At 51.4% G+C, this 15,304-nt stretch overlaps 2 protein-coding genes across 2 annotated transcripts in view; one reads left to right on the forward strand and one right to left on the reverse strand.

Moving 5' to 3' along the window:
* The first annotated feature begins 2,707 nt into the window (after positions 1-2,707).
* LOC121168050 (coiled-coil domain-containing protein 70-like) lies at positions 2,708-3,560 on the forward strand. The gene has a single exon (XM_040997822.1). It carries the CDS (start codon positions 2,729-2,731, stop codon positions 3,440-3,442), a length of 714 nt encoding a protein of 237 aa, XP_040853756.1. The 5' UTR covers positions 2,708-2,728; the 3' UTR covers positions 3,443-3,560.
* Positions 3,561-13,164: 9,604 nt separating this feature from the next.
* Positions 13,165-15,304, reverse strand: part of LOC121168038 (copper-transporting ATPase 2-like) — a 61,356-nt gene continuing 59,216 nt past the window's right edge. The window contains exons 21-22 of the mRNA XM_040997805.1: positions 14,025-14,127; positions 13,165-13,530 (exon numbers count right to left, since the gene is read on the reverse strand). Coding sequence (XP_040853739.1) covers positions 13,254-13,530; positions 14,025-14,127 — 380 coding nt within the window. The 3' untranslated portion in view covers positions 13,165-13,253. The remainder of the gene's footprint in view (positions 13,531-14,024; positions 14,128-15,304) is intronic.

Below are 15,304 nucleotides of genomic sequence, written 5' to 3' on the forward strand. Positions count from 1 at the left end.
TCTTCTTATTAATAATATGTCCTGGGATCTCTCTAAATTTGCATAAAGGAACCTGTTTTGTACTCCTGCTCCCTACCCCCTCCACCACACCGTTCATTCGCATAATACTGCTGTTGAACCTGCCATCATTTAGTTCATTCAAGCAGCACCTGGGTTAAGTGTTTGCTTGCAATGCTGGCACTCCGTATCAGTGTTGCTTTGAGTTCCTGATGCTTGTGATCCAGCTCCCAGATAACCAGCTGCGGAAGCATCAGGTGACGGCCCGAGTGCATGGGCTCCTGCCTCTCCTGTGGGAGAACTGGATGGAGTGGCACAGTGACAGTTGTTAAGCCACTGTTAAGGATCCCTGCATCCCATGGCAGGTTGCTAGGTTTGAGACCTCTTCCACTGCCAGTACAGCTTCCTGCTCATATGTACCCCTGCACTCTCGTGGGAGGGCAGCAAATGATGGCTCATGCACTTGGGACACTGTCACCCATATGGGAGACCCAGACGGAGTTCCTGGCTCCTGGCTCCTAGCTACGGCCTGGCCTAACCCAGTAAAACAGAGAGTGGTAGTAAAACAGAGAGTGGATGATCTTTCTCTTTCTCTCTCAACCTTAAATAACAACAAAAACTAACAGCCAAAGGCAAGCAGAGATATTTGATAGGAGGAAAGGACGTCTCTGACATGTGACCCCCAGGGTTCACAGAGACAATCCAGATGGAATCTGAGGTCACAGTCATTTGTGAGTCATCAACAGCCCAACCCTTTGAGTGACGTCAAGGATTGAAGATGGCTGAGGGTCTTGAAGCTTCCCAGCACTCTCTTCTTTCCTAAGTCTTTTGTCTGTCAGAGTTTCTTGTCTGGGGCCCCATCTGGGCCCTCCCCATCCTGAGAGCGAGAATCAAGAGGGCCCTAAGTGGTCACTGGCAGCAGTGCAGTGGTGGGATAAATCTGTGAAAAAGCATCCCTGGAGGAATTTGACCGACAATGCCTGCCTGTTGCTGGAGGGCTACTGCTGTCCCTCTGGGAGACAACTAAGCAGTAAGTAACTGTGGGCTGTAGAGGATACTGTGTTTATTCTAAGCAGCAAGCCATTTAGGACATTTCCCTGGAACAATTAAGTTCCACCTCTTAAAGTCATCAACAAGATGAGGGGTGTTTTTTTTTAAGGCAAGCTTTTATATCTAATAGGTTCACATCTACACTTTTATATTATGCTTTATACCAAAATACACATCCACCTGTCTGATATGGTGGTATCTTGATTTGTTTCACAAAGATAATGCAATAGAAACTGGAGGAGGAGAACCTGGCAATGAATTTTACCCAACATTCTAAACCAGAAAGCTGCCACCTATTCCATCGACATCTTCTGACCATCTGCTATGGGTGCCGGATATTGTGTTGTATACAGAGACACAAGATGAGGTGTTCCTGGTGGGGCAGGAGAGCCAGACACGCAGGTGAGGGGATTAGAACAGGCTGCTTGGAGGAGGTAACTTCTTAGCTGAGGCTGCAGGGCTCTCCACACTAACTAACCTAAGAGTAAGCAAAGCTGTCCAGAGAGAGACCAACACAGCATGGAAGGGAGCTTGGGAGATTGGAAAGTCCTCTCCAGACAGAGAGCCATAATACAACATAGAAAATCAAAGTTCCAAAATTCAGTTAACCAGCTTATCTAAATCCTCCCTCTGTGTCTAGCTTCCTACTAAGAGGTAGCAAGGGAAATATGGCCACACCCATTTTGTCAGGCTGACAAGTAACAATAGGAATGTGAAGAGACAGTAGCCTTGGGGACATGGTGAGAAACTCTGCAGCTTCTGAATAGCTCCCACTGGGGAGGGGATGGGCAGGAATTCCAGCACACAACAGGAAGAAGAGGTAAGGGGCAAGGGGACTCCTGGTTGTCTGTTAGGAAGCTCAGATCTGGAGTGGACTGGTGACTAAGTGGGGAAGTTCAGGGAGAGGCAAGCAGGGGTCAGGCACAGAGGACCTTGTGAAGGTCTTCGGCTCCAATCTCAGAGCTTCGGGGTCTGAAAGGTCTGAAAACAGAAGTAATGTCATATGAAACACAGTCTGGGAAGCTTCCCTGGGGCTACAGTGAAAGGAGTGGATGGAGGGGTCAGAACAATGCCAGGGAATCAGGTGGATGGTTACTGGCATCCTGGCCAGAACTGGCTGTGGCCAGAGATGCAGTATGGACATGGTTAAAAGAAGTCTTAAGGACCTTGCTGCTGGGTCTGATGGTTGATGAAGTTTGGTGAGGGTGAGGAAGGTGTCAAGGATGAGCCCCCAGGTTCCTGATTTTCTGACCTTATGGGTGGGAACGCAGCCAGCTGCCATTGTGTAGTTCCTGACACCTCATGGGATCCCCTAAATGCACACACACACACACACACACACACAGCAGCTAAGTGTCTTCCTTCTTCCCCACCCCCTGTTCCCACAAGGTAAGCCAAGAAAATCTCCCTCAGAGGCTTGGTGAGGGCCCTGAGCGGGGCCAGAAAGCACAGAGGGGAAACCAATGCCCTTCCCATGTGCCCCAAGCCAGGGCAGCCCACCATGTCCCAAAGCTTGTCCCTCATTAACACCATGGGGTTGGGGCATTGATGGAAAGGGGTAACCACCAAGAGAGATACGATCAGGTCCTCCCCTGACACATGGCACTCACGGCCGTCTTCTCTCTGGTGTCCCACAGGGTTGGCCCAGCTAACCTGGACTTGGCCGACAGCCCTGGCCTCCATGACAGCTGCCCGCTCCTGGCCCTCCCCATTCTGGCTCTTCAGGAAGATGTTTCCCTTCAAGGTGGGCAAGGTGGCCCTTGCTCGCTTCTGCCCACTGGCGGCCTCCTCTGCCAGTGTTCACAGGAAGAAGCTAATCCGCAAGCTTCAGGAGGAAAAGGCTTTCCTGGCTGAGATGAAACTGTTCCATGAGAAAATTCAAGACTTCAGGGAGCAGATGTGGAGTTTCCGGGGCAAGATCCGTGCTTTCCAGGGTCAAATCTTGGGCTTCTGGGAAGAGGAGAAACCTTTCTGGGAAGAGGAGAAAACCTTCTGGAAAGAAGAGAAAAACTTCTGGGAAGTGGAGAAATCTTTCCGGGAAGAGGAGAAGACCTTTTGGAGAAAGTATCACACTTTCTGGAAGGAGGACAAGGTCTTCTGGAAAGAGGACAATGCCTTGTGGGAAAGAGACCGGAACTTGCTCCAGGAGGATAAAGCCCTATGGGAGGAGGAGAAGGCGCTGTGGGTGGAGGAGAGCGAGCTACTGGAGGAGGAGAAAGCCCTCTGGGAAGACAAGAAATCCCTCTGGGAGGAGGAGAACGCGCTGTGGGAGCAAGAAAGGGCCTTCTGGGTGGAAGGTGGTGGCCAGGGGGCCGGGGCGCAGATGCTGGGTGAAGAGCTTCCTGACGGCAATGGTGGGCAACAATTGCTCAAGGTCTCTAGGGCGAGGGCATAGCAGGGCCAGAGCCGGAGCACACACACACCCTTCCGGCTAGTCCTAAAGCCCAGGGTGGCCCCATGCACCGGAGGGGTAGACAGGCGCTGGGCTCCTTGCTTGGAACAATCTAATAAAGTCCTGAGAAGAGGCTAGGGAAACCAACTCTTCAAGGGAGGTGGGCTGCTGTGGTTCCCCACTGTCGGTCAGTGGGTGGATGGGTCAGGGTTGGGTTGAGCACCTGCATAGTCACTGTGGTTCTTTGCATGTGAACCCTTACACAGATGGGCACACAGAGAACTGGAGAAGCAGAGACTGCACATGGCCCAGCTAGGAGCAAATGGAAGGAAGGGCTAGGACTGGAACCCTATAGGCTGCACCTAACATGACCCAGGTAGAGGGCCCACAGGGGACACAGGGGACAGTCCCTTGCCTGATCATGGCAGCAACCCTGGAGGAGCTTTAAAAAGGTTTGGGATTTCCCTGTGAGTTGTGGTGGTGGAGAGATGGTAAGAACAAGGGACTCTACAAAGCTCCCTCGATTAGGAGACCATTCCTGGCACCCAACCCTGTAGCAGTGAAGTCTAGATGACACCAGGCCCTGCCAGGCCTCTGGGTTTCAGAGGCATGGGAGCCTAGAGCTGTGGGAACAGTATGATCCTTGGTCACAGGCCCAGCTCCCCAGGGTTTCCAGGTCAAGACTTCCATAATCATGAGGAGTGCCAGACCTGGGGTTGAGCATCAAGTCCCACAGAGAATGCCTGGCCCACCCTCAAGATCTGTCCAACAGGGGGCGCTCTAATGGAAGGTGTCTGTACAGGAGAAGCAGCTGACTCCACAGGCGTAGGGGGTCCTGCCGGAGACAAAATCACATGACCCACAAGTGTCCTCAAGATCAAAGAAATAACCCCAGCTAGGGCAGGAGCTGGGAATGTGCAGTGGATCAAAGCGGTCCCCTTAACAGCATCTGAAAGGATGCCCCAGAAACACAGCCACCCCTTGATGGTGGGTTCGAGGTGCTGCCCAGAAGAGAGGCATCCCTCCCTGCATCCTTCCCTGGCAAACAGCTGTGGACATTCTCAGGTCCTCTTAGGTGCAGGTGAGAAGATGGCAGGTGAACAGGTGCACTGCGAGGCAGTGATGGAGGAGACAGAGCCATAGTGTTCGTTGGTGCCTTTTAGCCCCCACTGTGAGCCAAGGGTGAGTGGAGAGGGATCTGGTGAGGTTTCCTGGAGGCGGCACTGGGTAGAGGAACCTAACAGGACTGAGAGATTAGAAGGCAGGCAGAGGGAACAATGTAGACAAGCGATGGGGAAAGCTGCAGACACGACGGGACTGTTGAGGGGGATACAACGTGCTGGGCTCCTGGCAGAAGCCACAGGGACCCACAATGGAGTGTCAAGGGAGGGAGTGGCAGCTTTAAGCTTTAGGAACATCATCTGGTTGCTCCCCATGATCGACAGATTAACAGCACTGGCCTTAGCATTGAGCCTGCCAGAGCTCAACACAGGCCCCACTCTGCTCTGTGGAATCAGGCCCTGTGTGTTGACAAGGTCTCCAAGAGACTTGTTGGGCCTTGGGGGTGGAGATGCATGTCTGCAAAGTGAGTGGGTACAGGAGCCGGCAGGGGAGACACAGATCATTCAGCAGGTGATGGAAGAGTCTGGGTGCCCTCCCCTGGGAAGCAGTGAGATGCTTGGGACGAGGAGTCCCGGGGGCTGGCAGAGGCCATTGGCAGGGGATGGACTGGACATGAGCCATGCAGGAAAGGCAGGTGGCTCAGTGACAAGTAGGTGCATTCCAACACAATGAGGGGGTGGCTATGCCTGTCACCAAGAGAAAGCCAAGAAACAGGAAGAGGAGGAGGGTTTGGGGGAGAAGTGACAAGTATAGTCTGGGATATGCAAGACTATAAACACCCCTTCTCTGCTAAGGTGAACAGGTCCTCTGAGCTCAGCCAAGGTTGCTCCTCGTGCACTGCCATCCAGCAAGAAGCCACACCCTGCACACACACTGGTTACGTCATTTATTCAGCAATTATGTCATCACCCATGTATTCATCCATCTGCCACAGTGCCTTGCTGAGACTATGGAAGTCTGGAAGTCAGTTGTTTCCTGGCTCTGTGAAACTTACAGAACAGCAGGGGGTGGAGATCATATCAGCAAAACTGGCCAAATGCTAGGGAGGCAGAGGTGTCTGGCGGGAAGACCCCTGGGAGAGCAGCAGGTGGGACACCACGATGGAACACGATGCCTACTGATGAAGACGTCACCTAGGGACATCCCAGCTGGGCACAGCAGCCACAGGGAGTCCCTAGATGCCAGGGGTGGGCTCCTAGACACAGGGGAGGAGGCAGGTCATGGCCGAAGGGTCTTCTACTTCCTGCGTTAATCCTGCAACCAATGTGAGCTGGAGAGTTAATGTCACTGATAATGTCTTGGTGAGTGGGCCTTTGACAATTTACACACAGGAGCACAATTAAGCCCATGCCATTTCTGGACACCTTATTGGGTACTTAACCATTGCCTCAGAATCTGGCCCAGACATGTAGCACACCTTCTGGGAAAGGGCTTGATAAATATCCTAAATATTAATGCAAGTGATGGGAGTGAGAGCTGAAACTGCTATGGCAATAAACATAGTTACTGTGGTTCCAAAGGCTAGCCTGTCTTTGCAGTTTCTTTGGAGCCACTTTCATAATTTTTAGCTAGAGGAATTAAGGATGCTTTTATTAAAGAAATATGCTTTTAATTATTGATTGTTTATGGGGTTGTAGAGCCTATAGTTGTAGGGGGAATTTAACATTTGAAACTTTTGTCTTGGATTTTTATGTTTTTTCCTTGTGACATATTTTTCCCATTAAATGATGGGTAAATTGTAGAAATAGAAATGTGGTAGGAATGTATTACTGATTAGCAGGTAATCACATGTGCCTTGGCCTTGGAGTCCTGGCTGTCGCTCCACGACTACTACTGAAGAATGAATAATGGCTTGCTTTGAAGAATATGAATACAGTATTTTGCAGAATTATCTTTAGGGGCACCTGCTTAGCCCTGAAGTACAGACAGAATGACCAAATGTCTGTGCATGCCCCCTTAGTCTTGAAGTAAAAATAGAACAATTAGTTGTTTGTGTAGAAGCTTGTGATGTGTCTGAGTAAATAAAAAAGGACAGCTTCTTGAGCTGTTGCGAGAGGGCACCAAGTGACAGTGTCCATGTCTTTCTTTATCACCAACTCCACGCACCCTTCCTGAGCTCCGAACTCGGCTGGAGCTGGTCTCTGGCACTGGTTCATGTTACCACTGCTCCACTTCCAATTCAGCTCTCTGCTTGTGGCCTGGGAAAGCAGTGGAAGATGGTCCAAAGCCCTGGGACCCTGTACCCACAAGGGACATCCAGAAGAATCTCCTGGCTTTCAATCAGCTCAGCATTGGCCACTGCAGCCATGTGGGAAGTGAACTAGTGGATTGGAAATATTTCTCTGTGTCTCTTCTTCTCTCTGTAAATCTGCCTTTCCAATAAAAATAAGCAAATCTTTAAACAAAACCTCGGACCCTTGCAGGATGTACTCGTATAGATAAATCAGTTGTGAGGGGCCCTGGAAGGCTGGGGCACAGGTAGGCATGTGCATGGATTATAAAATGCTTTATGTCCAAGTCAGCTTACCTTTAAATTCCTTTCCAAGAACTTCCTGAAGTAGCCTGGGACAGGTATTAGGCACAGAGGCATCCACAGGCCAGGACCAGCCTTCAGGTTCTCTTCCCCTTCTTAGTGCTCTCACAATCACATGCATTTGCATCTCTAGATGCAAGAGAACCTGGCAGAGAGAAACTGGGCTCAGCTGGGAAGTTGTCTTGGTCAGGGATACTTGGTGGCTCATGAAACAAACCACATGGTCCTGTTGGAGGCCCCCTGTGCTGCCCCTTCTATGGGGGGCCCAACACATGTCAGGAGCTGAGCCTCTTCTGGCCAGGGGTGCCAGGAAGCCACTTTGGGAGCACAAGATGAGGATGTGCTTTGGGGGTGGAGCCATGTGGATCTGAAAGCCCCAGCAGTTGGCTCGGTGACCCCAGGGCCTGGCTTAGGAAATGGGAAAGCATGCCATAACAGCTGCACAGGACATGTAAGGTGAGAGAGGGAGGCAGCCACACCTCATGGCAACCCGGCAGTTGAATGTTGCATCACATGATCTCGCTGGACTCAGGGCCATCAGTTCACAGCAGGTGCATCCTGGGACTCAGTTGTGGGGACAGCAAGGTTTTCTCCATGTCCTGAGATGGTTCCTCCACCAGGGGGTGCCCTGCCACAGTCATGCTGGCAGGAGGGGAGGGAGACTCCCTTGAGGTTGCCATGGGACACTACAGGGGTGCATCTGCCTACCCTATTTCTGTATGTTTAACATTTTAAAAGTCGTTACGATGTTGAGGTTAAGACTTCACAGCCAATTCCAATTCAGAAAAAAAGATGAGCTTCCATCAACTCTTGTTTTCATGGTAGTCCTTAGGTGTTTTTACATCTGTTTATTCATCTTTCCTGAATAGAATGAAAGCAGCTCTGGGATTTCACAGCACTACTTAACCTTCTCATATTCTATCCTGTAATTTCAACCGCCATCATTGTCCTCACACAAAGCGAAAACAGCGGACGGGCAGACATCTCCTTTCTGGAATGGAGTCAAACAGTGGTGTTGATGTCCCTGCCCAAGCTGAGTTCAGGAATGAATAAAGCGGGGTGGCTTCATTCCTAGAGCCACCCAGGATTTCTCAATAGCAACTCCCCTTTCCCACACGCCTGGGGAACCTGGGAACAGGCCTGGCCGAAAGACACAACTGACAACACGGTGCAGGAAACTCAAAACTGTTTTAGCTCAAGAATTCATAAACATTATAGAATCCAGTTACCAAGATACTGACATAAATTTTTTGAAGGAAAAAAAAAATCTTCCTGTGGTTCAATCTTTCCCTTTAATTAGACTATTTGGCTGGTTTTGATCTATGCTGGGTTTTCTTAAAATAAAAGTCACCTTTATTAATTTCAGCTCCTTAGTGAACTTGCAGAATGACTTGGAGAGCTATGCTTTTTGGACATGTCAACTTCCAGTGCCATTTAAAAAAAATAACTAGAATCACCATCATTTTTCAAGATGTGTTTTATTTATTGGAAAGGCAGTTACAGAGAGAGTGAGTGAGAGAGAGAGAGAGAGAGAGAGAGAGAGAGAGAGAGAGAGAAGTCTTCATCCACTGGTTCACACCCCAATAGCTAGAACTGGGCCGGTCAAAAGCCAGGAACCAAGAGCTTCTTTTGGGTGTCCCACGTAGGTGCAGGGGCCCAAGGACTCAGACTATCTTCTGCTGCTTTCCCAGGCACATTAGTAGAGAGCTGGATCAGAAGTGGAACAGCCGGGACATGAGCCAGTGCCCATATGGGATGCTGGCACTGTAGGTAGCAGCTTATGCCACTATACCACAGCGCTGGCCCCAGAATTAGTTTTTGCTTAAGATTAGTTATTTATCTGAAAGGCAGAGTTAGAGAGAGAGGGAAAGAAAGAAAGGCGAGGTGATGTCAATAAACCATATTCGTTCCCCGTACTGTGTAGTCTGACAACAAGGAGCTGCGTATTCTCTCCCCTCCCCATCTCCCCTCTCCCCTCCCCCACCGCTGTCAACTGCAGGCACATCTCTCTCCCCTCCTCCCATCCCTGCCAGAGGTCCACGTGGGTCTGCAATCCCCATTTCCCACCTCTGTAATGATCATTTTAAAAAAAACAACAGTTAAAAATAAATTTTAAAAAAGAGGAAAGGGCTTTTCCATCCACTGGTTCATCCCCAAATGGCTACAATGGCTAGTTCTGGTCCAGGCTGAAGCCAGAAGCCTGGAACTCCATCCAGGGTCTCCCATGTTGGTGGCAGTTGGTTGGCTCAGGACTTGAGCCATCTTCTGCTGCTTTCCCAGGCATATCACCAGGGAACTGGTTCAGAAGTGGTGCAGCCAGGCCTAAACCAGTGCTCACATGAGATGCTGGCACTGCAGGAGGCGGCTTAACTTGCTGTGCCACAGTGCTTGACCCCAAAAATCAGAATCATGTTCATTTATTAAAACAGTAACCTCATCATAGTCCTTTATTAAGGTCTTAAAGAGTGGGGAAAAAATGCATCAGTAACAGATAGATGGGAACCCTAGCAAGGGGATGGGCAGCTTTCTCCTGAAGAAACCAAATCTCAGACATTGCACTACAGCCGGCTAAGCTGCTGCCTGCGGCTGGGATCCTATTTCAGTGTCAGTCCAACCGACTTTCGACCCAACTTCCTACTACCGAGTTTGAAAGGAGAGCAGCAGCAGGTGGCCTCTGCCACGTATGTGGGAGACAACGATGGAGCTCCTGGTTTTGGCCTGGCCCACACCTCATTGTTGTGGCCATTTATGGAGACAGACAAGGTGGATGGATGCTCACTTGCTAGCTCTGTTGCTTTGCCTTTCAAATAAATAACTTTTTAATGATTTATTTACTTTTATTGGAAAGCCAAATCAGATTTATACAGAGAAGAGCAAAGACAGAGAGAAAGATCTTCTGTCCACTGATTCACTCCCCAAGTGGCTGCAATGGCTGGAGCTGAGACAATCCAAAGCCAGGAGCCAGGAGCCTTTTCTGGGTCTCCCACGCAGGTGCAGGGTTCCAAGGCTTTGGGCCATCCTCTGCTGCTTTCGCAGGCCACAAGCAGGGAAGTGGAGCAGCTGGGACACAAACCGGCACCCATATGGAATCCCAGCATGTACAAGGTGAGAATTTAGCCATTGAGCCATTGCATCATGCCCTCAAAATAAATAATGTTTTAAAAAAAGATTCTCCTGTGAGGTCTGTCAACCCTTCCTTCCCTGAGGCACAGGAAGAGAGCATCCCTGGGCCCGTGATCCCCTGAGGCAGACACTGCACTGCCCCCTGTATGTGGCACAAGCCAGGGCTGGCCAAGGGGTCACACCAAACCCGAGAGCATCACTTCAACACTTCAACAAAGGCTGCTGTCAGGACACAAATGTATCATAATGCAACTGATGAGTGCTTCTGCAAGCTTGTCTGCAGGTGACAATTGGGGCCAAATCCTCCAGTAGATAATTCGTTTTAAAGATGACTTCACACCATCTGCCTTGTTAAGGAAGATGCCCACATGTGCGAGCTTGCCTAGGAAGCCCTGGCTCAGACCAGCTGTCCAGGCCCAGCTAGTAACAGCGCCTCTTTGTTCTCTTGGATGACAAATCACACTGTCACTTGCTTAGGGCCCCCTGCTTCCTCAAGATGCTCTGAAAACTTTCCCCAGGGAGCACCTTGGTCTAGATCTTTGCATTTACCTCACCACTCCTCTGGGTCGAGGAATCCAGAAGAGGCATCCTGGGGAAGGAGTGTCTGAGAACAGCCTTGTACAGACAGAGGCCCTCATGCAGAGGATGAGCAGTGTCGCCCTTGCGTTGGCTCTAGCACCCTTTCCCAGCTACCAACACTGGAGGATGGCCAAGGCTCTTACTCAGATAGCACACCATTGGCATTTACCTTCGTGCCTTTCAATCACCTCTTGGTTATTTATAATGCCCAATCAGTGCCTACACAACACTTCACACACACACACACACACACACACACACACACACACACACGTCAGATAAGTTAGTACACAGCACATTCACATCTTGCTTCTTGCAACTTCCTGGAATGTTTTTTCCCCTGGAATTATTTCTAATCTGAGGTTGAGTGACTCTATAATGTACAAGCTGCAGACACAGATGACTGATTGCAACTGGTGTAATTCAAGCCAGCCAGCATGGTGGGGCAGTTCTCTCTTCTCAGGGCACCACAGAGGTGGGCCACAGCGAGGCAAGCCGCTGGAGCCAGTGCTGGGGAGGCCATTCACCTGGGCGCAGGACACCCTCACGTCCCCTGCTCTGCAAGGCCCGTGCCCACTGGCTGCTTCACAAGGCACTGGGCTAAGCCAGAGCTTGGCTCTCCACTCACAGACAGAGCCCCCAGAGGCAGCCTTTCAGATGAAGAAAAATAAACTTTTATTCTAATATCATATGGAAAGTGTTTGAAGTAGAAATTGTTACAACCAAAAAAAATATCTTTTATTTTGAACATCTATAAAAGGTTATTTTCTGTACAGTTATATAAATATTTCAACATCTATATAGGAACATGATGCCTATGGTCCTAAAAGCTTTAAAAAAAAATCATTACGATTAGATGTTTAAGACAATGATTGGCCTTGTGGAAAACCAATGTTCTCTGAGGCTAAAACGAAGGGAGGACTGGACTGGGGACACACAGCAGGAAGGGCCTGGGACAGGGCTGAAAACAGTGAAAACACAACAGAGACCCTGCGCTTGGACTGCGGGAGATAGACCTTGGCTATGACCACCTCACACGTGAGAGGAAGGAGGGATGGCCACTGACGAAGTGCTCTTGAAGCTGACATAACTGACACCTGCACGTCACCCATCACATCTGTTCCTCGGGGAGAAAGACCTTTTCCTTGCTTACTCTCCCCAGGTGCGGGTCTGAGCACAGGACTAAGCCAGGCCCTCGGAGGTGACAGCCATGATACACTCAACACTAGCAGATAGGTTTGTTTCCCTGCCTGGGAAATGAGATCAAAAAGGCTGGCTTGCTGGGCGGTCAGAGCTATCTGCTGTAAGCGCTAATACCACCCTTGACGAACTGCTGACCCTTAATAACAAACTAGAATCGTCTGGTGTGTGACACGGGGCTGCACCCAGGACTCGGCTAGCTTTTCCTAGGCTGCTCCCCAGTGGTCTGTCACAGAATCTCTCATCCTGGAGGCATTTCTGTCCCTCTGATGACACATACTCACAGGCAGGGACACACAGCCTTTGGGAAACTGCAGCCATTCCTGTCCTAAGGGGCCTGATCAATGTGCAGAGAGCAGGTTCACAAAGTATGGTGCCCTCCTGGTACTGGGCAACCCCATTCCCTCCAACCACATGTTGCCAGGCAGCCCCGGGCATGGACTTTCTACTGGACTCTGAACTGCCGGGCACACAAAGACCATGCGAGTGAAGCTCCAAGGCCCACGTGGGGAGGTCCCTGGCAGGGGGCACCTGCTTCAAAGCACCGTAAGTTGGGTAGGGACACACAAAATTGCATGTCTGTAGGACTGCCCGAGAGAGAGAACAAGCTGATTCCAGAGGATACACACATGGGCAAGTTTGTAGAACTGCCCGAGAGCTGTGGCTACAGGGACCATGAAGACACAAGTCCTGCCCTAGAGATAATGGCTGAGGTGGGACTTTGGGGTGCACCCTTATGCCAAGTACACAGAACATAAAGGACAGACACTGAGCCACAGGAAACAACAGGTGCCCTTGAGGTAAGCCGGGGTGTCAGAAATGGAGACAGGAAAAGGGCTCAGGAGCACGTTTATGGAAGTTCCTGGGAGGGCCCCAGCTGGGTTTTTTGGGTTTTTTGTTCCTGATGAGCTTGTTTTTCAACAGCAGCAGTCATGCCTGAGAGCAGAGGCCACGTCTGTGAGGAGGATGGACTCTGCCCTGTCTCGAGTCCAGGCCAATCACCCAACAAAGCCCCCGGCCCAGCGGGACCCAGGCAGGGTGATCCTATCCAGGTGGACGCTCAGCCTCAGCTGTGCAAGGCCATGTGATGCAAGGTGAGATGGCTAGAAAAGCCATCCAAGGCCACAGGCAAGCTTGGCCCACCCTGATGCTGCCTACTGGTGCTATGTCTGTTTAGGTCAACCACAGCGAGGGGCCATGAGTCCCCGTGGAGACTCGCCCAGGCCCCAAGGAGCTGGAGCCCTCTGCCCGGGGCTGTCAGATGTACTGCTCCTCATCCCCGTCGTTTAGGAGCAGAGACCACTTGTCCCCACCAGCGTCCACTGTGGGGTTGTGCCGAGACAGCCTATCAGATGTCAAGGAGGACAGAGACACCTGGCTGACATAGCTGACCTGGTCCCAGGATGTGGGCTTGGGTGAGTCGCCGCGCCGCCGGTCATCCATGCCGACGTGCACACTGACCTGGGATGCACTCAGGGGCTTCATGCGCCCATGGGCCTGGGCCTCATACCTCTCTAGGTCAGGCTTCTTGTAGCTGCAAAGCAAGGGTTTCAGAGCAGCTCAGTCATTGCAGATCTTAGCCTTGAGTGCTCGAAGCCCAGCGGAGCCGCTTACCTCGGTCCACCAATGGCACGCAGGGGCAGTCCCCAAACCCTCACCCCAGGCTGATAGGGAAAGAGCAGCACACTGCTGGGTGTTAGGGCAGGTTCACCCTGTTGGGAGACTTTCTGTGTACACTGAACAGGCTGCCGTGCTGCCAAGTGGATGCACAAATAAGAGCAGCCTTATCAAGAAGCCAGCCTGATCCGGCACAGGGACCTGGGTTTGTGTGACATCACAGAAACGGCCCTTGAGTGAAGCCGGCCAGGGCATGGTGACTATCAGGCAGAACATGCCTTGTTAGTGTTCTGACATTCCCGAGACACTCCCTCAGGAGTGTAGATAGGGAGCAGGCATGCACATCTGTACCCCAGGAAAGGCACCAGTGTCTCAAGTGTGGGGAGAGGGAATGGGCCTGGGGGGGCTCACCACTTGAGCTGCAGAGAAGAGAGCACCACAGACACGGAGGAGGCCGCCATGGCTGCCGAGCCCATCCACGGCTGCAGCACGATGCCGATGGGCATGAAGATACCTGGAAGGGAGGACACATAATCACAACACTACCTGGGGTGGAGCCAGGGGAGGCCCTGGGCCAAGGCCAGCAGCCCCAGCTCCCCTATAGACTCTGCCTCGGGGTGTTCAGACAACTTCGTGCTGTGGGTAGCTAAGCTGTCCCGGAAGGCTGCACTGTGGCGAGGTCCTGGCTTTCCCCTGCCCTCTCTGCCGTTCTCACAACAGTACACATGAGCGTCCCCATCACCCATTCTGGGGAGAGCTGCAAAGAAGCAGGCACCCACAGGCAAAGAGGGGCAGGCCAGGGGGAGAGGCAGTGCAGCAGCAGGCCCTGGAGCTGGCTGGCCTGCAGCTACAGTCCCACTGAGGTCAGCACTCTATTGCACATATCATCCGGCCTCCACAACTTCATGGCACCTTCTCCAAGGGAGATCAATCAGATGCCAGGAGAGAGTCAGGAGATGCCAGCCTGGGATGGGCAACTCTCAGAGGGGCGGGCACTCAGCCTGTGAGTTGGCCCTGGGCAAAGAAAGCGGCCTGCATAATTCACTGGGCACAGAAAGTTACAGGGGACTTGTCAATTGCTGTTGGACGAGTCACTATAAAGCCCTCGGACACACATGACAGAGGAAAGATGCCATATCCAACAACTTCAGGGCGGGGCAGGTATCTGGCCTAGTGGATGCTAGTGGATGCCCTAGAGATGCTGGGGGCGGGGGGAGCCTGCATTCCACTTCAGCCTGTGTTTGAGCCCTCGGTCTACTCCGAGGCCCAGTTTCCTGCTAACATACCCCTGGGGAGGCAGCAGCCAGACGTCAGTAATTGGATCTCCAACATTCACATGGTGACCTAAATTTTGCCCCAGGATCTTGGCCACTGTGAGCATCTGATGTGTGACTCTGCAGAAGACGGACTCTGTCCATCTCTCTGTCTCATTGCTTCTCAAATAGGTAAACATTTAAAACATTCTTTCAGTGGAAAATAAAATGTCAAGTCTCCTTAGCCCATGGAGGAATGCTGCCTTGCAGAGGGGTCTGGAATTTTCCATGGCTGGTTGCACAGGATCTGAGGGGGGGAAGGCAGGAGGGGAAGATACAAGAACCATGGCTGTTTTCTGCCTGTGATCATGTCTGTGACTCAGGGTGCAGTCTGGGTGGGATTCGTGTGGAAGAGAAGGCTCTAAAACACCCATCACT

This window comes from Ochotona curzoniae, unplaced genomic scaffold (assembly GCF_017591425.1).
Source record: "Ochotona curzoniae isolate NIBS_2020 unplaced genomic scaffold, NIBS_Ocur_1.0 patch47, whole genome shotgun sequence".
NCBI classification, from domain to species: Eukaryota; Metazoa; Chordata; class Mammalia; order Lagomorpha; family Ochotonidae; genus Ochotona; species Ochotona curzoniae.